This window comes from Megalops cyprinoides, chromosome 4, assembly GCF_013368585.1.
Source record: "Megalops cyprinoides isolate fMegCyp1 chromosome 4, fMegCyp1.pri, whole genome shotgun sequence".
NCBI lineage: Eukaryota > Metazoa > Chordata > Actinopteri > Elopiformes > Megalopidae > Megalops > Megalops cyprinoides.
This window is the reverse complement of record NC_050586.1, coordinates 24,127,586-24,154,940: the sequence shown is the minus strand read 5'-3', so window position 1 is coordinate 24,154,940 and position 27,355 is coordinate 24,127,586. Positions and strand designations below refer to the sequence as shown.

At 37.8% G+C, this 27,355-nt stretch overlaps 1 protein-coding gene across 2 annotated transcripts; it reads right to left on the bottom strand.

The window, feature by feature from the left end:
• Positions 1-4,150: 4,150 nt before the first annotated feature.
• LOC118776544 (T-box transcription factor TBX5-like) lies at positions 4,151-27,355 on the bottom strand. 2 transcript variants are annotated; one of them, XM_036526924.1, is made up of 8 exons: positions 27,212-27,355; positions 25,826-25,920; positions 23,892-24,011; positions 21,416-21,563; positions 16,417-16,569; positions 9,820-9,911; positions 5,737-5,966; positions 4,151-4,734 (listed from the first exon to the last, which is right to left on the bottom strand). In XM_036526924.1, the coding sequence occupies exons 1-8, from the start codon at positions 27,353-27,355 to the stop codon at positions 4,151-4,153; spliced, it is 1,566 nt and encodes a 521-aa protein (XP_036382817.1). The 2 variants fall into 2 exon arrangements, with proteins under 2 accessions (XP_036382817.1, XP_036382818.1); XM_036526925.1 differs by having other exon boundaries at positions 5,737-5,963.

Here is a 27,355-nt window from a genome sequence, read left to right as displayed (position 1 = left end):
TACATGAGCTTCAACTTTTGATTTTGTATGTATACTTGGAGTGACAGTGTGTAAACAATTCAGATAAACTACATTATGTATGATCTTCATACATTTTCAGTTGCAAAATGAAAACAAATATTGCTACTACTAATACTCTATACTAATACTAATGCCAAGACTACTAGTAATACTAATGTTTTTCAAATCATTTTCTTCAGACAAAGGAAAGGCTGACCCCAAAAACAAAAACAATGACAACAACCCTCCCCCCACCCCTCTTAAATAAAGAGTGTTTCATCTTTCTAAATTGTAACACAGTTAACACAGTGTATATTGAAGAACGTTTCATTGTCTAATATGGAGGATAACTACAGTCTAATGCTGTTGTTTGCCAACACCATGGCCACTATATATTGCATCTCTTGCTCTACAGATAAGAGACTGCTACCAGCAAAAGGTCATTTTTCAACTTACACAAATACAGATATGTTGCTATATGGGACTTCACTTTCCAGTTTTACACACATGTAAACTATATTTATGCTTGATTTCAGTAGTTCACTACACACTGTATTGCATTTTGTATGATACTACACATAAGAGTACAACAGACTGAACAGCAGAGCACCAAATAATGTTCACTTGCCAATGATAATAGATGCAAGCATGATATTTTGAATACACTGTAAGTGCATTAGGAGGAAGAATGAGAGGCACAACAATAATAAATAGTATTACGATAACTGTTACGATTTATCAACAACTCTCCAAAGAGATGGTCGTGTTCATGACATTTGTAACATTTCAAATACACAGTATTATAGAAATTTGGCTCAACCATGCAGTGGTATAGCAGTAATTTAAGAAGACAGATTTTTTGGAATATGACTTGTCCAGTTTGTGTGAGGTAAGTTTGTCTAAATCCTTTAGTGTAACTTCATTTCATTTTGATATTCTATTCTAACAAATGCCTCTATTTCCACAGCGACATTACTGCTTGGGAAAATACAACAAAACAGAGACAGCATCAGTTTAGATACTCAAAAATGTTCTTTTAAATTTATTGCGGTTCTGTATATACATTTGTGTTTATTTACATCAACAACACACAACAAGTTAATCTTTTTTTATACAATTTGTAACTTAAGCCAATTTCTATAACAGAAAAATGCTTTTGTTTTTCTTTGAAAGTTAAATGAAGCAAGAACAAAACAAAACTCTCAACAAAAAAAAAAAAAACAAAACAAAACAAAGAGAACAATTTAACTAACAATATAATATTTTATGAGCTAATAACAAATGAATTTATAATACTAGAACAATAAATACTATGAACAAGAACAACACAAGTTACTAAAAACATTTTCCAAATGACAATTTTTCCATATGTAATACTTATTGCTTGACACATACATAAGTATGTTTCTCTCTCCTTAATTTCTTTATGCTTTATGCAGACCTTTAAACTGTATCATGAAAGTAGTGTCAAACTGAAAACTGCATTTTGATTTGTTATTATATTGATACTCATCAATGATCAATATTCACAATTTAGTGCCAACATAGGAAGGCCAGCTTGTTGATCTTTCCTTCATCTTCAACACTGTCATATTCATTTCTAAGCTACCCAATAATGACTTTTGAATTCTGAAAATTGAATGGATGATTTCTGCTAATTATCTTGATTGTCTTACTATTACACTTTCCCCTTATTCACTCTAATGTCAGATGATTTCTGCCAAACAGTAGAAGAAAATGAAATGCTGTTGGAGAACCCTGTCATTTTTAGATCATTTGCTGGAAAACTGAAAATAAAATGATTAATTTCCAGTGGTTTATTTTGTTATTGATACATGGAGTCACCAATTAATCATGCAAGCTTGTCACCACCACAACGACAAGCTCTGTGCCCACTTATGAGCACAGGCCAAGGGGCATTATCCTCTGAGACACATACAAGCCAACAGACTATTTTCCACACAAGTCCCACAATGCACCAGGAATCAGACAGTCAGAGGCGCTGGATAGGTCCATCCTCCTGATGATATATCTGACTAATTCATAAGTTCCCAAGTGACCATGGTGCTGACAGCATAGTGACGAGGAGAGTGACGAGGTTTCATCCATAACCTGCAAATACTTTGAGTCAACAATAGATAAATATTGAAAAATAATTTTAGAAACACTTGTTTGAAAATCGTCTCCTTCCATAAACAACTAGCTTAAATGGGACTTGTCAGAATCAGTAAAGAGAGCTAGAATACTGCTGGCTACCATGGATGTTGTAATTTATTTTCCCTGTTGTAATATCTTTCCACCTCTATGCTTTTGAGGCTCAGCAAGAGGTGCTGCTTACATCAATGCTGTTTGATGGAAATCGATGTGAACATCTTCCCCAGACTGCCACCCAATTGATCCGTCACCTGAGTTTTAACTGCGAGCTCCAGGTGCAGCAACTGCATGTTCATGTGTTTATGTTTGCCTGTACTAAAATGGGAAACTATAATCATTAGACCAGTGCCCTCCTCTGGAGTCAGGACCTGAATTTGGGCCCTCATTTGAAAGAAATGGGGTCATCAAGTCATCCATATAAATTTGTGTAAAAGAAAAGAAAAGAACTGGGGACAGTGAACTGTGAACTGACCTAAACTGAAAGGTTAAAGGATAAAACCCTGGGTGGAATTACATGTAGCTATGTATGTTACGCTAGATGAATGAGGGGGCCTACTTAGGAAATAAATAAACTGAAAATATTCTGTATTTTACACATAATTTTATTTATTACTTTTCCTTTTGTACATTATTGTCTTTGTTGTTGTTGTTTTTAGAATGTAAATTATGATTGTAGTGTTCAAAGTAATCAGATGTTTATCCAAGGGGTGTAAAAATGTTTTCAGTGATAGAGTAGAGTCATTTAAAGGAAAAGGTCAGGAAGGGAAATATTAGATGAAGGTCTGATTTTGTTTAGTCAGGAAGCCACACCACCACAGGTCAATGAAGAATAGCTAGAAGGAAGTATAAAATCACAACCAAAACCATACAGGAACACCAAACATATGTCCATTTTCTTTTTTTCCAAATAGTGCTATTGTTACCCTGGTGTCTTTTTGAGTTTCATTTTGTGCACCAGCTATTTCTGCAGTCTTTAAGATTGGCTTAAATTGTACAACATGCTATAACCGTTTGCAAATGCATTAATTCTGAAGTCACCATTTATCCGGTGACTCACATTTGTAACAGAAACACTGACGCAGTAAATGACTGGGGTTACTGAAAGGACATGTGTGATGGTCACATGCTGTTTGTGATGCTGAGAACTGTGCAGTTGTCTCATTCATTTTAGTGCTTGATGGTTATTCTCTGTGAACACCACGTCCAGATCCCAGCCCCCCGGGCCTATTTTAAATAAATTGTTTATCTGCTTGATATTCGGCCCCAAGCCTTTACAAGTCATTCAGCAGGAACAGAGTCATCATATTCTTAACAGAGGAGACGTAAATATTCTCCATTGTCTTTTTGCCCAGCTGAAAATTGTTTCTCTGTAACTGTTTACCTATTATGACAGAATCAATCTTTTCAATGAGTCACTGAAGGAGACATACATGTACTCTTTTTGATGAAAAAGATCAGACTCCCTGTTTGTCTCTAGAGGTAACTCAATGGGTTAGGCTGCAGAAAGCCCAGATATTACATTTTAAGCACCAATGTCACTGATAAACCTGTGAGGAAGATCAGCTTTTTTCAAGACCTTTACAGGTCTGATGGCAGCTCTTAACAGGACTGGTACAGGTGAGGGTAATGTTTTCAAAGTGACAAAATTGGATATAGTATTCTTAAACAGTAAGGTAAGAAGTAGGAAATGAAACCGCAGGACTGCAGAAAGAAAAGTCTAGGCCGCTCACAGAATCCCTGTGTTCCTTACCTTCCTATAGAAGTGACTTCCACAGGAACTGTCTGCCTGGTCTAATGAGATGGAGGTAATGTTTTCATGAACTTAAGGAGCCCAAAGCAAGCTTATTATATCCTCTACACAAAGCAAAATACAACTGTTCAACAATGTCATTAACTTCTCTGGAAAATAATTTCTATTTATAAATGTCTCATTTTATCCCCCACCCCCACCCAAAGTCTTCTTTCAACCTCCCCACCAGTATACAAAAATGTCCAATTAGCTGCTCTCACTCCACTCCTGCATGATGCCAACGGTGTGTACTGCATGGTACTGGTGTGGAGAGAGGGTGCGAGGCATGCTGTGAGGGTAGAGATACTCGTTGCCCTGCAGGCCAGCAGTAGGCGACTGGATGCCTCCGCTGGGCCCGCACTGTCGAGCAAGGGGCTGGTGGGACACTGAGCTCTGGTACATGCTGTGGGCATCGCCCAGCGGGGGTGAGGCGTGGCTGGCCACCCCGCTCAGTCTGGGTACCAGGGGCCCAGAGGTGAAGTGGGCAGAGAAATGCTGGTAAGGCAGCCGCTCCATGGGCTGCATGGCTGTCACCGGGCAGCTGGTGTAGGGCGGCACGCCCGCCCAGGTGTTACAGCTGATGTCCTCCAGGCTGGGCACTGGCTCTGTCGCTTGCGAGGCGCTGGCGTACATGCAGGCCTGGCGCTGCGCCGACTCAGTCCTGTAGGGGCCCGTCAAGCTGGAGGGCTGGGAGTAGCTGGTGGACCGATAGTAAGTCTCATCCTCGCTGGGGGAGCTCTCAATGTAGGACTTCTTAAATGGGTGGTCTCCTGTGTGGCACTCATCCTCCACTGTGAACAGGCAGAGGGAACCTCAGTCTATTGAAAGGCTGTCATGTTGTTTATCTAACTGTTATTTCTATTGGCTGCTGACGTGTTACTAACGGAAAAATATAACAAGGAGGAGAGAGGGAAAACCAGTGAATTTGAGCATTGATAGTGCGTTTGTGGTGGGCTTGAATATGGCACTGTAGCGAAGGGTGAGAGCAGTCACCCCACCTGGCCTCGAACCCGGGTCTACAGGGTACCAACCAGGCACAAAGAAATAAAAAAGGCTATACCAGTATTTTTCTAATACATTATTCTCACAGGTCCTTAATCAATTGATCATTTCCTGTTCACTTTCAGATTTGAGCCCTCCGTCATGCCAAACTTCAGGAAAGGCACTCATGGCATTGTGGAAAAACAGAACAACAAGAGTGTAAAGAATGTAATTCATGTGGCACACACTGTCTGTGTCACACATTTCCATGAGTCCACAATTCTTAGCACCCTGAAACTGTCATCCTGAGAAAGGCACAGGTGAGCCTGATCCTGGAGTGCCTGAGATGTTGTTTTACCAGCAGTTAATTACATAATTGAATTAATTGCTATGTTTAATTAATGCATGTGACAATATGCTGCAGGCATCAAACATTACACCAATGAGAATCTGATTGTAATATGTTCCCTTTGGGCACACAATCACATGACTAACCTAAAAGCATGCAAAAGAAACAAAACTGGATGATTTTTGTGTTTGTTGCACGACAGACATAAGACGTTTTCAGTCGGCAGTCATGGAGAAATGATCAGCTGTCTTTTGCAACGTATGTGGTATTTCCAGAGGGGCTTTGTCACATCTGAGCAATGTAATCAAACACACATTTTGTCTATAGACAATTCATGTGATATTTACTCATATTCGCCTCCTCAGGACTGTTGTAATGCCCTACTGTTAAGCAGCCCAAATTACTCTCTATCATTATTAAGTGATTGACAGAGGTGTAGCACATGCGAAGGAGAGAGATCTACCTTTCCTCTTGGTGCAGTGGTAGACCTGGCTGTGCTCATGGGGGAGGGGATAGGGGCCTGACTGGGACAGTAGGTCCTGGGTGGTGCTAGTGACCCCATTCTCACATGGGTACTGGGAGCCCAAACTGCCAGGCGTGGCAAGCCCTCGCACCTCCCCGCTGAAAGGGCTCTGGCTGGCTCCCACCCTTTGGCGAACCGTGCTGCGTGGGACCACCGGGTACTCTTTACTGCTGTGGGCAAAGAGCACAAGACATCATGAAGGGCACATGGCAGATGACATAAACAGGACACAAAACAGAGGACATCTGACTGGGCAGCAGGCAGCCATATTTGCACTGATTGTCAGCAAAACAATATATTTCACCATAATATTTCATTATAGCCCATTGTTACATTTTAATTACGATATTTATCTTTTGAAATTAATGTTTTTTTTCAATAGCACAACATCACCCATTCACACACTTTATAAGACTGGCAAAACATACCCTCCAGTCATGTTATGCCACCATAAAATAACAAAGTACAGAAGGTGCAGCATCATTGTACACCCCCCCCCCCCCCCACACACACACACACACACCCACACACCCACACCCACTGCCCCTTCCAAGTAAAACACCTATTATTCCACTCAATAATCAGGACACACCCTGATTACCTGACATAATCAGATAATACCCTTAATGCAACTGGATGAAGCCCTTGTAACAAAAAGGTTGCTAGTTCGAGTCTCCATTGGGGTACCGCTGCTGTGCCTTTGAGCAACGTCCTTAACCCAGAATTGCCTTAGCAAATATCCAGCTGTATAAATGGATAAAATTGAAACATATGTAAGTCACTCTGGATAAGAGCATCTGCTAAATCACAGTAATGTAAAGTAATATCCACTCTTCCTTGCTGGATACCAATAAACATACAAAATGAGCTGCATAACTGATGATTATCCTAGGAATCCCTTTTGCCCATCTGACATATCCCCTGCTTCCACAAAACCTCACACCACATGTTTTGGCCATGTGTGCACACGCACGACATCCAGGTGTGTGTTGCTACATCTGCCAACCATATACCACTTCATCATTTTAAAATTCTACGATTTTGACAATTAGCTTGAAGAAAAGCCATTGCAGGTTCACAGCCTAAAGAAAAGTGAGGATGACCTGTCGCATGTTGCAAACATTTATAATGTATCAATGATAACAGGGAGCAATCTATAAAAAGTGAAGGACATGAGAAACAGGTCAGATATAATTAATGTGGCAAGGGTCTCACAATAAGTAAGAATCATCATTTTATTACTGTTTTATGTTTAAAGGGAGGAATTTATTTTATTTGATTATTTCATGAAATGAAAGCACGCAATGAAAGCAATGTTTGAATCATAAGGAAGAAAGGAAGCATTATCATTGTTTTCAAGTATATATGCTATAATTGAACTTATGTAATGTTACTATGAGGAGATGCATTGGTAAACACTAAACATTTTATATAGTTTACATAGTTAGCAAACACTGGAAAGGGCCTATTGGAGGTAAGACTACCAATGATCAAAAGTAAGCTAGCAAATACCATCCAGCTACATAACGAGTGCCAACAGTCTAGCCACCAAAGCCATAGATCAATACTTTAAGCCTGGCGTCATTTATTCATAAATTAATGTAACATTATTTTATTGAATACAGCCACAGTACACTTTGAAAAGACCTGGAGCCAATGCCAGCTTGCAACATCATTGGTGGTATGTCTGGGACACTGTTTTTTCCACATACACAATGATCAATTTATTCACACCTGATAACACTAGCTGTATTAACGGGTGTTCATGCCAGAACACCAAGGGAAGAAAACTCTTCTGAAGAAACCACACAGAAAGAACCTGTACACATGTGTCAGTCTGCATCTTAATCAATGTGTTCCAATAGATAGTGTAGTACTTAACACTGATCTGTCTCTAAGTTTGCAAAGTACTCATGGGAAGAAGAAATAGTTTAGTTCCACTTTTTTGCCTGAAGGTAAATAATTACTGCTACTATGATCACTATGCTTTCATTTACACAATCATTTACACTTGCATTGCTCATTTGCATTGATTTGATTGCAAAAAGGTGAAGTTCATATTCAGAATATTATCTCCTGCATACAATATAGATTTTAATCAAATTAAAATTTAATTAAAGACATGGATCTCCCAGCTCAGGCTTGGTTGAACAAGACATTCCAACATGATGATTAAGCATCAAAGTCAAAGGTAAACAAAGGTAATGGTTAAATGACAACAAAATCAATTTTCTACATTGGAAATTGCACTACCCTGAGCTCAAACCAATCCATTCCTATAGAACGTTTGTGGTACAAACATTAAGCAGTTCCAAAGCAAAAACCAAGAAATCCGAAAGGTCTGAAGAATAAGTCTGCAGGGTATGGAAACCACTATATAATACACATACACACACACACACACACACACACACACACACACACACACACATACATGGCAACACAGGATGCAGGAGCAGGATAAATCAGGCTCTCACTATATTAACCCATGCAAACAAGAATATTAAGCAAACAAGAATAGCTGCTCCGATTTCAAATGCTCTGAATCCTTTATTTTACAGTATATACTGCTTATGCACATGCACACACCCTCATCCCCCACCCATACATGGCACTCAGTTTGACCTCTCTGAGATGTTAGCTTATTTTGAAGCTTTACCCTTATGCTACCCTGCCTCTAGAGTTTCTGTGACACACTGTATAGTAAGATAAAGCACAGGTCTAAAAATACTCCCCAGCTTCTTGTCACATTACATAGCATCTCCACCGTGAAACCCTAACAGACCCGTGACTCACCGGCTGTGTTCTCACTCATGAACTTTGCTCTTTAACGGACAAGATGTTCTCATGTGGTGGACAGTGAGAAGAAGTGACATTCTTTTCTACAACTTCACCCTTTCCCCAAACAAACAATTACTGAATAAATTACTGAATATTATTGACTGAAGTCATTTTTCAAAAACCGATAGTTTACTCTGGGATTTCTTCCCATTTTAAAAATAATATGGTTTGGAGTTGAGTTGAATTTGTTTATTTGTTGTTGAATGCTGAATGAGTGTTCTTTGGCTCAGTATGGACTGTTACAATAGTCATCTGGAGGGAATAAAGGAGAAGGACTATAGACGAGTATGCTGCATATAGACATATTTTTTGCGAACAGCCTGCAATAGTGTGTGAGTGGCAGACAGGGAGAAGGCACGTTGGTTTTGATTCCATGCCAGATCAACCATGAAAGCCTTTGCACAGGAAGGCCAGAGTCAATCGCTGGCCCCTGCTCAACAACTGCACTTGCGTCACCTCTGGGAGAGAGAGGGGTTAGGGGCCACACCATCTGCATTGAATCATAATTACTACTTTTTTTCTGCTTAAGCGATTGGTTTTCATCAGCTAAGATGGAGACATGGATACCAATATGCCCAGAGGAATACACCATATGTTTTTGTAATAATTCTGATTTTAAATGAGGTATTGTACTTTATATTCTGTATTCTACAAAAAGAAAAAAGCACAAATTGAAGAATGAAGCAGATGATAGCAACCTCTAACATACCATCACAGAGCTGTGCATTAGTTGTTCATAATGATCATACTATTGAGTCATCTACATAAAGCAGAAACCTTATAAGCATTTGATTAAAGATGCTCCTGTATGCTACATTGGTTACTTTAAGTCTTAGGAATCCAGAATGAATGTTAATTGCATACAGTACCACAGGTTGTCTAAAGAAAAATCACAAATCAAATCTAATTGAAAACCAGAGACCAGATACATCAACATCTCAGATTCTGATTTCTTCCATTATTTTCCTAAGATATGTCTGATTTCTGCAATGATGTGTGTGATCTCTGCAATTTCTAATTATTTTATTATTACCACGAAACTGTATTGTACTGTATTCTATTCTGCTGTGTAAAGCCAACCGTGGCATATTATTACTAGTCAAAGAGGGGAGCGAAGAATTGAATAACCACTGTTGCAGTTATGCTAGTCAACAGAGGGGTCTATGAGTCTCTGGTGCCTACCTTTGCATCCTCGACATCCGATGCAGCTCCATGTCATCACTCCCCCGAAAACCTTTGGCAAAGGGGTTATTCTCAATCTTCAACTGTGTAATCTGTAAGACAAGCAAAAGCACTAACATAAGTGACAAAGGCCCCCAGCTAAGTGCATATGGATGTTTCCCTTCCACAACAGTACTTCGCCTGGCAACATTGTATTTTAAACCGCAACACCACTATGCAAAGTGTAACGAAAACATGCTCCAAACAAAGGTGCTGATTGTTAACTCCATTTTGCGGAGCTCACGTTCCGATTCGCAGTCAGAGGCACAGGGACCATCTGAGCCTGCTCCCGGCACGCAGTTTGTGGGGTGCAGGGAAACGACCTGAGTGGAGAAACCTGGTCAATCTGTTTTTCTGCTCTTGCCTCATTCATCGTATGTGCAGACCTTTCCTTTGTGCAAGAAAGAATGCAGATGTGACATTGATAGATGCCAATACGGAAAACACAGGCAAACCTCTCCAAGACAGAAGGCCTGTTTTAGTCCCCTTCTGGTTATTGTACTGAAGCAGCCTCGTGTCTCCTCCTGGAGCATTGGTTCCTTATGAAGAGATGGAGTAAACACTGTCCATAGTTCCAAACTTTCTATTAGGCCACCTGTCATAGCTGTGGTCTACATTTCAGTTGAAAAATGACATATGGGTCTATGCACAGTGTGATGAGTCTCACTTTCTAGCCATATTACTGTGGGACCACAGTCAAAACACGATCATAGCAATTTATATATTAATGCTCATACCATGCATCTCTTGCCTGGCATGGCAGGGAACACACACTGATTATGGAAAAAAAATCATGGACATATTTTTATGTGATTTTCTATTTTTATTGTTATTGTTATTGTTTCACTGTAATCTAAGTTTCACATTTACATTTGAACAATGCTATATCTCTTCATAAGTAACACTGCAATGCATTTACCACCTGAATCCCCTCATCCATTTAACTGGCTTTGACTACTTTTGCCACAGCACTACTAGATGGTGGCAGAGAATTCAGTTTGCTAGTGCTATGCAGTGTGGCTGCCTGTCCACCGCTGCATCACCTCTGGTAGAATCCCTCTGTTGTGTAACCAAATTACAGTTGTTCATCAGCAAAATGTGTCTTTGCACATTCAGTTTAATTTTGAGTGACTGGCATCTCATTGGTTGGCTAAATCACTTACAGAAAGTAAATCACAATAAGTGTCCAAGGCTGCAGTGTCCTTCATTGTGACTATGGGTGCAAAGATTCTACCACACCGAGGTTACTGATAGTTTACCTCTAATGAGTAACAGAGGGCCGGCTGCAGCAAGAATCATTAGACATTGTTTTTCAGTAAACTTTGTTCAAGTTGGATGACAATTTTTTAAGATCAGAAAAATCAAATCCAATTCGTTGTATAAATCACATAGCACTGCACTGTTGAAATACAGTGTAAATTGTTTATCTTAACATGCTCCAGTTTTACAGATATGCTGCCAAATTTAGCTTTCCTGCGGTTCTTGGAATGCCTGCGTCAAACCTACAAGTAAAGAAATGGTTATGCCGAGCACGGGTATTCCCACATACGACGTGTTGTATTTGGCAGGTATGGGAATTTTATTGGCAGGATAACGGTGTATATTCCTGCAACAAACGGCATTTGCGCTGTCGCTTTCGTTGCAAAGTAACCTTGTAAAAACCCCTTTGTTGTGCCAAAGACCTCATAAAAACACAGTACGTAGGCAGCTACATTCTCAGTGCTTCCGTGGTTCCCTTTAAAGCAAATGTTTATTGATCGATTTTCGGCATGCATGACAAGACTTGTGTCCTTCATCAATCAATTTATCATAAGAACCCTTTCATATGAATTGCTTTTTCATCACTGACCCGATGAAATTGATAGAACAAGCTCTGTGTAAATACCAATGCAACCAAATCCTGATTGAGTAAATTCTGACGTTTATAGTCTTTAATTCGTTCATATGAAGTAGAAACATATATTCTGCAGCACTGAGTCGCTGTACGACTTCCAATGTATATTTTACGTAAAGTTTAGGAACGATATTTACATCGATTAGTCGCTATTTAAACTGTTAAGATTGTTTTAGGAAATTAATAATAGAATTATGATATAGTATCAGAATGATATAGAAAATTAAAGAGAAACAGGGGATTAACGACAAATTGTGTCAAATGTCTATGTAAAAATTAAGCATACTAATTATGATTCTACCCAACCTTTGTCGATGTTGAAGTGCCTTCGCAATACTGAAATGTAATCATGCTTCGCATCATCTATGTAATTTAAACTTGTTTTCAAAGTTTTTTGAAATGTTATGTACATACAATCGATTCAATAACCTACCTCCCTGAGGACGTACTTCTGACTTTCCTCAAAATTCTTATGGAAATCAAAACAGCAGAGAGCTTCTTTGTTTGAAATGTTAAAACTACCTACAGAATAATGATAAATCCATAGACGATAACAGTGATTGGCAATACGTGCAAGTTGTTCAAGTTTGCAAGTATTTTCGTAATTATTCGATCATTTTAAATAATTGTGGTTATTATCTGTATTTGTTAAATTTTAACTGTGAATGTGCGGCTTTACTTCACAAGCTACTTACACCACAAGTATCTTTTCGCAGGGATCTGATACCAGACTAATCTACTGGTATGGGACCTTAAACGTCGCTTTGCTGGAAGATCACCACATAACAGTTAATGAGCGCGAACTAAATATTGGTTCATCTTAGTTTTACTACATCATTTCACTGTTTCACAAACATTGCTCTCAGGCTAAGAGTTGACAATGCGTGAACTCTCAGGGCGCCACAGCTGTACGAGCGTTACCATGCAGTCGCATACTCATTTTACTTTGTACACTTTCACGTTAAACAATGAAGGCGACGATAGACTACAGTATTGTATTTCAGTTGATAAAATAACCTAGGTACATGGATTATCATTAATTCCCGGAAAAGACTGTGTTAATCATTTTGCCAGGCCTCAGTTGTAAGCTAAACCTTAATGAGAACAATTATTGGCCAAAATGCTCTCACGAATGTCCAGTTGCAGGTTTGGGTATAATTAGCGTTTTCCTAAGGACAGTTTCAATTTAGGTTTTCTGTTCTGGGTGACATTGGACATTTTCGATTGAAGTCATTAATGGTTCTCATTTCCCCTTTTAATTGGCCCACCCAAATCCTAAACAGAGGAAGTCTGTCTTGGGACAAGAAAACATACACAAACAACGCTGCTTAATAGTCGAGGTAATATACGCGGTCATTGAGTGTTCATTGAGTTAATTTGGTTACTTATGCTGCACATTTTTAAAATATAATTACATTTGTTCTTTCTGCCACAAATGGGGCCTTTGTCCACTGAAACCCCCAATGACTTGATAAACATTCTAAAAAATTGAATTATTATAGCCAGTTTTAAATGGCCAATAAGTACAGAGATATCCTAAGTGATATCTGATTCATCATGATATCATCAGTATCTGAACGTTTGTGGAGAGTATTACGTGCAGTGTGGGACGTAGCATTTCAAGCACTTTCTGTCTCACAGAGTCATTCTATGTTTTTGCTGCGGTTTGCCCCTTCAATCAGACGAGTTTGAGATAAAAGTCTGAATTATTATAGTTTATCTTCAATGCAGCAATCGAGGCGGAATCATAATCAGCATAAATGTGTCAGGTTTGGATTTAGGCTAGTTTTGTCATGCGTGATTTAAAAACACTTGTCCGAGACAAGTCTTGGGTCACCCCTAACTACAAAACTATGACCGATAACGACGTCTGCACTCAGCGAAAAACGTCATTTGCTGCATCTCGGAGGGTTATAAATACAACTTGTAGCATTAATGATAATTGTCACAATTGAAATTTAAAGCTGATTACATACCTATTACCCCTTATACTTATGTGCTCTTACTTTATAATACTATTCATAAGCATGGTATAAACATAATGCTAATTCAAAATCCTGTGTAACTGAAAAATCGATTTGCACGCAGAAAATCGATGTAAAACAATATAAATATCAGGACACAACGCATGTGTATGAACTGAATGCTCATTCAGAACAATGCTGTATGATCCAACAAAGCTAACTACATATCAAATATATCTTCACATACATGACATACAACTATTTCATATAACATATCATATCTATGAGACAACATATCCACCGCTTAAAATGTTCAAAAAATACCTAAAAATGTTACAGCAATAATAGAATTTTCTCCAATGGCCAAAGTTTCATGCCAAAGCTTATGGGAGCTATTTTTCAATTAAAACCCAAATACTTTTTACAATGATCTATAGTACATTCATAAATGTGTTTTTTCAGGTAATAAATAGAATGACCTACACTTGATAATCAGTTGTATACACACATGGGGGAGAGAGAGAGAGAGAGAGAGAGAGAGAGAGAGAGAGAGAGAGAGAGAGAGAGAGAGAGAGAGAGAGAGAGTAGTGGAGGCTACTGTGAATTAAGTCAGCCTCTTGGGTTACAGGAGAAACCACGCGCTGCTGGAGGACCTTACATCACTATAATTGCAATCATCTTGTTTTTGTAGAACTAAAACGGGCCAAATATTATTTATGCCTACAGTGCTTCAATTGAGCCTGTGGTTCACTATTTCTGTTTTTTAAAGACGTGAACTCTCACTTTTGCTCCAAAGTTGCTAATTCTAATGAATACTGAAGTTACTACTATAATTAATAATTATATTGTAACTGACTTAAAAAACTTTACAGATGCAACATTTATAAAAGCATATACAGCCTTTCATATTTTTCATAATTCATATAAATGCAAACATGATTTAGCATAAGTGAAACAATGGGACTGCTCAGAAAACTATGCAAAGCATAGATATATCAAATAAATAATTTTTGTGCACAGAAATCTGTTCTAGAATAGTAAAAAAAACTACCACTGGCAGTGCCCCTCCCACTCCTTATATAAATAGATAGGCACAATACTGAGAATATGTAGGCTAATCGTTTTTCTATCCCTCTCCCGCACCAAGCCTCAGATCTGCTTTTGAAGCCCTTGTGGTGTACATCCCTCTGGCACTGGAATCATAACAACAATGATCAAGGGAAAAGAGCAGTTCACTTCTGCCTCTGACAGCTGTAAACATTTTTGTTGAAACAGGACAAACTCGAAGAGCCGAACTAGGTAGTATAAGAAAGAAACCGCACCAATGCGTCATTTCACGTGACAGGAGTTATGGCAAAGCAATCCATTTTAAAACAGTGAATAAAGTGAATTACAACTAATGCCCCCGAGTTATTTCTGCCAATACGACATGGTATCAGGCAGTCAGATACGCGGAATAATGTTACTTTAACGTAGGCTAATGCAACAACTCGCCAGTATTGCCCGACTGTTTGCGCTTCGCATTGCGTGTGAGCAGTCATGTCATCTATAATGTCATCAGCTGTAATTATGACACCAGCCTATGATCACTGACCATTACAAAAAGGCAAAATATACAGCTATTTAAAATAAATAAAATAACATAATTAAAATACCGCAATAACACAAAATTGTGAAGCCTACCCTTCATGCAAACAGCAAATACAGCTATGCAATGGATAAACGTGGCGCTCGAATAGCTCAGTGTGACCTCACACTTCTAAGATATCGCCTGAGGTAGGTTATGCTTTTCCTGGTTGATTTTCTGGGCATGCGGTTACAAAATCGTTCCGCTCATGCTACGATTCCTCGCGGCCAGACATGGTGTTATTCTGTAAGTAGCCTATTACTGGGAACCTATGGGTGAAAGGTGTTATTTGAAGTGCCATCAGCTGGCATAGAACAGTGCATCGGGCTATCAGTATCTCGCGATATAGCCCAAGGCCTCTGTTCAACACAAACTTTCCCAATGATAAGGAAATGCTGCTTCTTTCAACACGACTTAGGTGGTCTCCAGATTTAACGCAATTTATCGTGTAAGAGTTATAGAAATCACTACTTTGTACTTCTTCAGTACTTGTTAAAATATGAGGAAATGTGCACTCCAGACACATTAAACAATCTGTTATTTTAACACAGTAACGTCCACTATTGATGAGATATGAAAATCATGGAAATTTAAATATTATACCCTATATTAAATATTATCTATATATACTATATTATATACTATATAACACTTTATATAAAACAATATAATGATAATAATAATAATCATCATCATCATCTCATTTTCCATCTAAATGTGGAGAACTTACGTGTGAGCGCCGAATTTAAGCGCAGCGTGTTTGACTACAATGTGTTTATGTATGGCATACATGTCAGTGGTCACCAATGAAAGACGTGTATAAATGGGAAAATGTACAAATACATGCACAAACAATTTACTTCAGTAATCGAAATACTGAAACGTATGTATAAACAAGAAATAACCATAACGTACAAAAGTAGTAACGATCCGAAGACATCTAGGATAACGATTGTAAACCCGCGGGTTTTTGCATGCACTTAGTTGGCTTGATCAGCAGATATTACACACTTTAGATACTCGTCATTAATATCATCATTTAAAATCAACCCAGCTCAGCAACATAGTCTTACCTTATGGTTTTGGTAGGATGTGACAGCAATGAATGCTGTTTCGGAAAACACGTGAGTGCAAAACGCTGTGTTTTTGGAGCCGAATCCATTGTTCTCATCTGCTTTCACAATGTGAAGCCTGGGTTGATACTTATGCATGGAATTCAGTATGATCTGAAAAGAAAGGAGCATAAGCATTAGTACGTCCTAAAATAATGTCTCTCCCATTACAATTGTGTAATTTCCAGATTAAGTGATACAATTCTATCTGGTCGAAGTTACAGTTGCCATGGACAAGTGGAATACCAGTACTGCCACTGCTAGTAATACCACCCTACCATTACTGTACATTTAAATATCAAGCATATTGCATGGTCATAATAGGATATTGCGATGCAATGTTTTTGTTTTGCTACTGTATAGAGTAGTGTTTGGTAAATATTTCACAGAGTTGGCCATTGGAGGAGTGCATAGCTGACTTATTGTGGCCAGAAACTTCCATATATGCTTCCAGAAGGCAGCAGAGGAGACAAACAAACCAGTGTCTCATCTCCCCTCATAGCCATATTATGTATATCATCCTCATTGCACACTTTTCTCCTTTTCCTATAATATTTAGGAACCTTTTGATCCCTTTCTCCTCCCCGGGCTGCACCTGCCTTATAGAAAACCATGCTATTTGTGCTCATGTCATTGTGATGTATGTCACTATTCATAGGGGATTGGTGGACAGGGAAATGCTCTCTGCCTTGTCAAACTTGACTGTCCTTGCACTAGGAAAGCCATCCCAAGCCCTTAGGTAAATTACTTTGACATTCCAAGTAGGCAGGGACATCAACCATGAGCAATCTGAAGGCTTTTAATTTGATTACAGACATTTTAATGGAATTGTATTGCAACAATTGTTTTATTTGTGACCTCTTGTCATTGGCCACTCCCTCATGCTTGTGTGTACAGTACACCTCTGGAGTCGACAGCTGATGTGTCATGAGGTGGTGACTTGCCACACATTCATATCTGTCCCTTTGAACACTCCTCATGCTACCCTTTATCCTGCTCTGCTCCTTACAGGTCTCATTCAACCCTGTACACAGTCAGCGCATTGACAATCCAGGCCTGTCCTCTCCCAATGAACACACTGAGAAACATGTAACATAAGTTTAAAAATGAGTACAACACAAAAAGCACATGGTTTCATTACTGTATTTTAATAAACTAGTTATACCAAACTAGTTATTATTAAACAAGTTAGAACTGGGGTTTGTTAGAGATGAGGCATGCCCCATGAAACACTAGATTTTGCACTTGCTCCACAGCTATGGTGTGCTGCTTGCTTTTATTGGAAAGAGCCAAAGTTGGACTTGAATGGTGTATGTAATTACTCTGCACTAAAGATACCCCTTCCAATGGTGAATTGATTTTATAAGAAGAAAAGTTTAATCCCCTCCTATATTGCCCTAAATTATGAAATTTATACTATTTATTCTCTCCTTTAGACAAAATCACAACATATGTCAATAAAGTAACAAAAGCAGGTCAAACCCTATGGCATTACTCACACACAAACACACACATGTACATAGTGACTACGTTTTGGAGCTCTAAACAGTTAAATATGGCTATTTTATGTGCAACAGCTGAAGCAACAAGTCAATAAATGCTTTTTGGTGGAGAACCCATGTTTTCTTTATTACTCCCATGACTCTCTTTCAACAAAGAGCAGGGGTATGCTATAAACTGCTGTAGATCATCAAAAGAGTAAACCTTTACAAACTAAATCACAATCAGACTGTTCCAGTGTCACTCCAGCAGCTGGGACTGGACAATACAGCAAAGATAATTTACTCTCCCATCACCGCTGGACTGAGTTCAAAGGGTTCCTTATATAAATACTGCATTTTCACCAAAACAAGTTATACTTTTTGCCTGGTTAAGAAAATTAATATATCTTGAAAACAAGTACGACTTTCACTGTCATATTTTCTTTACAACAAGAGCACCACTCACCAGCGAGATTGATGCTTTAATGCTGTATTTTCTGTGAAAGAGTACTACATTTTAAAAAAGACAAATATCTGAGTGGACATTTTTTTGATAAACGTAGCTGCTTTTCTTTCTGGTTTCACCCTCATTTTTCTATTAATAGTATGCAAGCCCTACTATATAATGATGTGACAGATGATGGAATATTTGCATTTGTATCTATTTTTTATGTGCTTGACTCAGATTTAACTTTTTTCCTCAACAAGTCTGTTCATATTTTCACTGAAACTTGGAATCAAGTACATATGGCAACAGACATGAGCATGCAGACAAATATAGTTAATAGGCTCTTAGAATGCCTATGTAAAAGTCAGCAAAGGGGCTGAAATGAAACCCAGCAAAAGAATTGCAATGCATATATCAAGTGGTTATTCCAAATGGAAAACACACTTTCAGCACTCTAAACCTTACGAAATACCTTTACACTTTAAGACATTTGAGTGTGCGAGTGAATTGTGAGCGTGTAAGCATTCGATTAAGGACATATGTCAGCATCATCTGTTTATACTTAGTTAAATCCCTATTGGCTAACACGCAGGAGAGGTGCGATAGAAGGACCTGGGCAGATGTATTGATCGTCATTAACTAATTTTCCTGATCTCATGATCATGTTTAATACATTCACTAGAAAACACCTCACCACCAATTAACTTACTCATATGGCATTTAAACACACAGCACTTTCACTATAATCATATATTATTAATGAAATCAATTGTTCAAACAATTCTATTTTCCTATTTTTGCAGCTGATGTCTATTGTATTTGCTAATTTTCCATTTTGTTTCTCTAAAAATGTAACATTTCAGTATTAGATTAAATAATTAGTTAATTGTATTGATTATTGTATGCATGTACAGAAATGCACATCACAGTGTATCTTATTCACCCAACAGTTTATAACATCTTTAAGAAGTCTCCAACTTTACCTCTTCAACATACACATTCAGAAGTGCCATAAAGTTGTTCAAGATATGACCAAATCATGCCTGCTTGGTATAATATATTGTACTTGTCCAATAACACACTAATCTTAGATTTAATTCTCAAATTATCAACTCTATCCAGCATTACAATGTTTTTAAATCCTTACTTTACATGTGCAAAGTTAGGTTTGATTACCATGGTATTCATATTCAGAAATGTGGTATCAGCAAGACAAGAAAATATTAGTGTGTTTCTATAATAATACAAATACTGGAAATACTGGTACAGCTGATTTACCCACCAATAAAGTAATAATCACATTGTGGTAACCTTATTTCACTTTCTGTTGTTGGTTTGACAAACTAATTTTGGCTTCATGTTTACAGACAAAACAAAAGCAAAGTTTTTACATGGAACCCATAGCCAGGTTTCATTTGAGTAATTACATTTTTCAAGTGAGAACCATCACTGCATTTAAGCATGGCGTACATGGGTCCTTTAATAATCTACTTGAGAAGCATCTACAGGTTATTGAACATAAAGTATACAGATGTAGGTGAAAGGGTGTTTTAAAAATGCATGGATTTCAGAAACACTAGGGCACCCATGAATGTTGTGGATTTGTCTTCTCTGAGCTTAGTTGGTGCCACCTCTCCTTTAGTAAAAACATACTTTCAAATGGCACAAATCTTTCGGGTGCCTGATCTTTGTCATATTGGCATTAGGCTACCACAGTGTGCTTAATATATGTAATGATTTTAAGCAAGTTCTGCACTTTTTCATTATTGTACATTTCATGTTATTTTCAGATACATTTGCAGTCATTATTATCCGTAAGTATAAAAACAACTCAAAGTTAACTACAAAGTACTTTGCAGTTAATTTGAATCTCATTGTAAATGATTATGATTAAGCTTTTCAAGCTCACTGGCAGACTAATGATCATAGCTTTACAGATGAATTAATGGCTTGTGCTGTTGTGAGTGATACTTTTAATCATTCCTGCCGAGTCCAAGGATAAATGAGAGAATTTACATGTTAAACATTGTTTCTAGTAGTGTAAAAAATAATAAAGGCATTCCCCAGACATTTGGCACTAAACACAAAGCATTACATGAGATCAAATGTATAAGTCACTGCGTCATTTCTGAAATATTTAACTAATGCAGAATTATGCACATATACACTCCAATTAATTCTGTCTTAGATTATTTCATAATATTATGAAAGTAATCAGTGCTGACTCAGGGGACGGAGTTGCCTAATATTTGTTGCTTTTATTGCAAGTCATCATCTCTAAAACTTAAGTATATTTCTTAGTTAGGCTTTTTAATGTGGAAATTCATCATTTTGACTCCTTTTCAAGCATCTTTTCATGTTTTTCCAAACACACCATATAAAATCTAAGCCAATGGAAGGAGGTATGAGACGTAAGTGATGTCAATTTTTACAACATCATTAAAGTCTGGGTTACTAAAACCTGCTGTTTTGAGAAAGCCATTTGGGCTTGATAATATGCATCTCCTGTGAGTGAGTGAAACTGATGCCAGTATATTTTCAATACCCTGACGACTATCAATATCATCACAATGTTTTTAGGGTCAAAACCCTGATAAAGAAAGTTTTTTACTTATGCTGATTATTCATATCAGCAGAAAAAAACTAAACCTACTATGATTTTAAAAAATGAGTTGATCTCAAAATGAAATAATCAAACATATCAGTTCCTACTGATGTGCAATTGTAAACAGTTTAAGGAACTTTAAAGTTAAAATAAGGATTTCTTTTAAGAAGAAAGAAATAATAACAGCACCGACTTCTACTATTTTTACCATAAAAACACTACTACTGCAAACACTACTACTTACAACTATTACTAAGAATGCTATTACTGCTGCTGTCGCCTCAACGACTATTACATGCGTACTAATAATAGCCAACATCTCTCTGTCCAACATCACTTGAGGCACGACCAGCAACAACCGGAGAACATCACACGGAGACAAAAGGTAAAAGTAACTAAATACATGAGTAAACACATTACACTTACATGTCCGAAAGGATCGAGGTGGTTGTTTGTTAGTTTTAACTTCTGGAAGGAGACAAGCTGCCTCATCCAATGCGCCCCCGTCGCCGGTGAGTCTGGGTGGACATACAACCTCCCGGGCATGGCAGGCTCTGCTTTCCCCGTCACAGACCTGAGTCACACCACAAATTCACAGTATTTTAAAATAACTCTAGCATCTAACATGACCCGGTCATTCACTGTTCTCCATTTCAGATTACTACGCATTGCTCATATCGAACTCATCTCGCGAGTGCAAGTAACAGTATTACTTTTTTTTTCCATTCGTGGGGACTGAAAACAAAAGGCCTGTGTGCGGCTAATTTAGGTGTAAATTGTTTGTGTGAATGCGGGCGAACAACCTCAGTCGCTAAAGAAAATTTTTGTCGAGCTGTGTCCAACGAAGTAGGCTACTAGCACAATTGACTTTTCAGTAATGTCAAGTTAAATTCGATAAGTTATGAACAGTTTAATGCACTGCATATCATAAACCCTTTCACCATCCATTCTCAACGGCAGTGTACTTTTCTCTGATTATTATTCTTTACCATGAATACGTATTTCGGAACTTTTATCATTAATAACTTTAGGTTTTGACATAAATATTTTTTACCTGAAAAAGAAAAGGCTGACTACATAGGTTTTTGCTGTCGTATGAAATACGTTGAGTAAGCAACGAAAACATGATTTGAAAAGCTATAGGCCTATTACTCGTGCTAATATTATTTAGGCTAAACTTTGTCTATGTTGAGTACTGTTACCTCTTGACTATGAATCACCTAAAAATATATTGTTGAAGATCCAGCCCAGGTACTGGATAGGAGAAAGAAGTCTTGGCAGAAACTTTGGACATAGCGCGAGTATACACCTTTTAACAGATTTGCATAAACAGTAGTTTTCAATTTGGAATTGCGACCTTGCACAATTCACACTGAAAAAATATAGATGTCAATATGCTGGGAGGTATAGATATTCTGGGAGATGGTGTTTTAATCATGGGAAATTTACTCGGTCATGGTTTAAAAAGAAGGGATTGAGGAACCTATCATTTGGATAATGCAGAAGACGCCCAATTGGTTGGTGCCGGTCTTAAATCGATTTTTCTACCTTAGACCTCTATATTATGACCTGCCGGGAACTATTTTACACTTTAATTAGGCTGTTTCAAGTAATCGGTTTTTGTACAAATGTAGTTAAATCTTTCCATACCGAAGTGTAGGCTAGGTGTATTTGATTCATACGCCGCCTGCCTAGTGAACCAATACAATACACAATGTTTGATGAAGCACAAATCAGTAAATGCTGATGGCGTTAGCCTACATTATACAGCTATAGATGTCGAGATTCGGATTTGACTTTGTATAGACAGGCACATTTTCGAGCTGCCGAGATGTTTTAATACTGTTGGTAATACTGACAGTCTGAAATGCTTGAGTCGGCCATTGGGCATTTTAAGTCCTCTCTATAAAGCCAAGAAATACTATCATACCGAATAGCCTACGTTAACATTAATCGTTCTGTAATACATTTTCATGTTTTAGCTACTACAAGCAGTATTCGGCTAGTTTAAATGCGATAAATAAATAGATATGTAAATATGAATTAAGTTTGATTTTTTTCTGGGATGGGTTCAATAGAGGGGAAAAAATCTGTCTGTGACAAGATACAGCTACATGAATCAGTACAAAAGTGAGCATGGAGAAGTACCCTGTTATTAATATTTAAAATGGCGTCGCTATGGCTATTGTTGCTGCCATTTTCAAGAGTGTGCTAAGCGCAGTAGAAGTTATATTGCCAACGGTCATTCCCTGCGGCCTCTGCACGTCGAATGACCACAGAATTAGTAATCACTGTTTATTTTACCACATCCAACAAACACCGATGAAAACAGCCTCACTAACAAATTATGGCGCTATTCACGTCTCTTGTCTGATATGGACATTCTGAAAATATGACCCAGTACCGACGGGAAACGAGAAAAACTTGCAAGCCTTGCTTTCCACACACTTTACAATGATCAATGCTTTTCAGTTTTATCAAAGTCATGGCCCGTTGAAATAGCATGCCAATACACAGGACTATGCTTTATAAAAAATAAAGCGCAATCTTTCAATATGGATGCATGGATTATATATGTTGGATAGCATAATTAAACACGATAAACATACACAAACCGATGCTCACATTAACGTTAACAAAAGACTCCATTTCCGAATAGACAGATGCATTTCAAAAGTACACTAGTTAAACGAGAGTTAAGCACCCATGGCAGTCACAAAGCAAGGAAGGAGAATCAATCAGAAATAAGTGAATTATTTAGCTTGTAACTTAACATTTTGCGAGCATTAAGCATTTGCTGTCCAAAACCTAGAATAAAAAAATCCTGAAAACTACCCTACAACAGTCGCATTTAAAGCTGTGTCACTTGAAATGATATATGTATTGTACTCTTGTCACATACCATTTATTATCAGCGAATTTGTAGCGGTGATCGTCAGCTGGTACTATATCCATCAAGAGAATATATTTCGTTTTTGGATTCAGTCCAGTAACCTTCACTTTGTAGCTTGGAAACATTCGCCTGCAAATTAATTAAGAAACAAAAAATTAATACTCATTAAGACTACAACAACTACAGTGTAGTACGACAATTATTGATTCAAAAAAGTAATGAAAAAAAAAAAACTGCTGATCCTGAAAGCAATAGCGGCGATTAAAACAGCATAGCTGGACAGCTGCAAGACACATGGTATAGGCTCTTGATAGATACCCTTCTAAAAGTCTAGTTCATGTATGAAGTTCAATGGCTTCCATGGTGATTGACATGACAGTGGTGTAAAAACCGCAGCCATGTTTAATAGAGCATTTATTCAGAAGTACATCTCGTGGTTCTTTCAGCTGCCTGAACAGGAATTCATTTTCAGCATTGAACATTTCTGTGTATATATGCACAGACAATATGTAATTACGACCTTTATGTTTAGGCCAAACCATTGCAGGAAAGGTTACCCCTTTAGAACAGTGCAAACTGACTACATCAAAGGCCAACATAAATAAAACGGAGGAAATATTGTCCCAAATGCAAATCAGTGCAAACCAGAAGTATTTTTGTTATATTTGCTTTCCTTCATTGGGAGGTTGGTGTGTGTGTGTGTGTGTGTGTGTGTGTGTGTGTTTGTTGGTGGGGGGGGGGGGGGGGGGGGGTTGGTTGTTGGGGTACATGTTGGGAAGCAAACTCGTTTCACCAACTTTACCCCAGCAAATGCAGCATACTATGTAATTGATTAAAAAAAAAATGCCATGTCAGTGTTAGAAATCAAGGGAGACCTATGTTTTCAAAATCACAATCATTGAAACAGTGAATTTCCTTATTTTAAATAATTGCAAATACATAATTATATAATTAGAAAGAGACATTTTAGTTAGAGGAATTGACAACTGAAATGTGTTTTTTTACATCTTTACATTGTGGACTCGATTTACTTATATTCCTTTAGCCATAACAAAAGCTGGACAGATCCACAGATAGATCCATTATAGGAAACTGTTCCCAGAAATTTATTTCAAGTAGATCTCAAAAAGACAGGGACTATGGGAGGCAAAGCTGGAAACTCTTGAATTGGACTGCAACAACCTAACACTGACCAGGTGGCAATGACGTTGTGCCTCGTCTTATCCTGGCAGGAGGGGGTGGGGGAGTTCATTAAAGTTTTCAAGTGGGAGAAGGAGGACATCGACTAATTCTGAACATAAAGCTCCCCTTGTGCAGTTGCTTGAGAGATTGAGGCAATTTTATGAAATAATTTAGCTCAGACCGGAAGGATATGACGTGCCCGTAATAAATAAGTAGGCCTAAGAAATAATGGAATAAAGAGACAACATGTTTACAGGACCATGAACTTCTTAAATACTGAATGCTTAACTTGACATTGGTGGGCGCAATATATTTGCGCATAACCATAATCTTTATAATCTCTGTCTGTTTAATACGCTTGCACAGTAGGCCTCATAGTGGCAGTTCCACTGGCTATATTATACATAAACAGATGTACTTTTACTACGGAGTGGCACTGATGTTTAACTTGCTTAGAAACTTCTTGCACTCTAGCAATATAAAGCGATTTGTGTGCAACGTTTTCTCAAACTCAAATTTACACAGGCAAAAGCAAGACTTTGCTGATGAAGAATCAACAGATGGAAAATAAACCAATAACTGTTTTAACATCTTTGGTTTGCATCGTTTGCTTTCGTTTCTCGAGCACCACGTATATACGTGGACTGTGGGCTTTCATACTAAATTACATGCGTAACATTTACTCGTTCGGTGGTTTTTACACATAGGCTACAACACATACAAGCAGCTCGTAGAGCAAACATAAAACGTTTCTCTCTTACCTCCCCGCCTTTGTGATGATCATTTCGGTTCCCACTTCATGAAACTTTGTCCAAAGTTCTCTTTCGTGCAAGTAAACCTTTATTCCTTCCATTCCCTAATAAAAAGTTTCCATACAGAGAATAACTCCATGCGCTCAAACAAAATTCTCAAACCATTGAATCACAGACACTTGCACAGACACCCACCTAAACAAGTATTTTGCTATTTTCAAAAACTTCTGGACAACGTTTCGTTTTACTTCCATTTTCAGGGATGACAAAATGAAACATCCTGAACTGCGCAATAGGATGTATATTGCAATCGAAAAACTATTTATGACCAATTAAGTAGCATAGAAACTTCACTGCACCTTCATGATAAAGTTACATTAAAACGTCAGCAGAATCAAGTGCACATTCTACTGTGTGCATTCCCCGAAGTTTCACTTTGCTGTGCAGCAAACACGTTACAAGTCAGTATAAATGTAAAATCATTACACTTTCAAATGTTCTTTTGATTAATAACCAGAATGAATTAGCAATTCGGACTTTTAAATTGGCTTTAAAATGAATTCCACCTTCTTGCAACATGTTTTATCCTCAATGATAATATCACCTATCATATTAATGGCACTCATAGTCTTTATCAGACTATTTCTTTTCCATTGCATTATATCAAATGTATCTAAATTGTAGCGTTATTGTAGTGTATCAAAGTTTGAAAAACCTCTCAGCTAGATAATCTTACTTTCATTCAAATTTATGCATACACAGCCCCTAGGCAACTTAAAGTATAAGTACATCGTAATATGTGAGGTATGGCGGCATTACTTAAAATGTCTCGAACAATTGCATACGTTTTCAAATGCTCTGAAGCCGTAACGTTATCTGGATGTTTCTTGTGTTTCTTATTCAATGCCAATTACATTAAAACATTTTTCCATAACATAAAATTTTAAAAGTTCATAACATAACGCTCACTAACACTACGTATACACTACACACATCTGTTGAAAAAAAATTGCAGATATACCCAGAAGTAACACTACTACATAAACATATCCACGCATACGTGGACATGCACATTCATACAGCAAATATACTCTAGATATTGCATTAGTAAATATTATGATGTATCTAATATGTGTCAGACAATATGGATACAATTATTAGCAGTATTTTTGATGTAATTATGGAAAAATGTTTTGCAGCTGCTTTACGGACTTTGCGCCATTTGCCGACATGCATGTTGCTCAAACACAAACCAGCGTACAACAGTCATAAGTCCGTATTCACAAAATAAAGAAAGAATGTAAAACATGTGACATTTGTTCACGTGTTTCTGTTTAACTTCTCATTATATATTTGCTGCCCATCCCGATGTTTTGAATGCAACACAGTTCTGACCTGTTGAGTGTATGTTGTCTGCGGCGATGGAGATTTGCTCGAAGTTCCTATTTGGCTGTCTTGTTTGCTTTCGTTCTGTAACTCCTTTGAATCCGAATCATTTGGGGTACTCGGGAGTCCAAAAGCTTCCTCGGTATCAGCCAT

What these genes read in the sequence shown, in the direction of transcription:
- LOC118776544 (XM_036526924.1), bottom strand. Translation starts at nt 27,355, where the DNA reads ATGGCTGATACCGAGGAAGCTTTTGGACTCCCGAGTACCCCAAATGAT. An exon ending in AGACAACATACACTCAACAG is followed by an intron (nt 25,921 to 27,211) that starts GTCAGAACTGTG and finishes ACTTTTTATTAG; the next exon opens with GGAATGGAAGGAATAAAGGT. An exon ending in AAATTCGCTGATAATAAATG is followed by an intron (nt 21,564 to 23,891) that starts GTATGTGACAAG and finishes GGTGTGACTCAG; the next exon opens with GTCTGTGACGGGGAAAGCAG.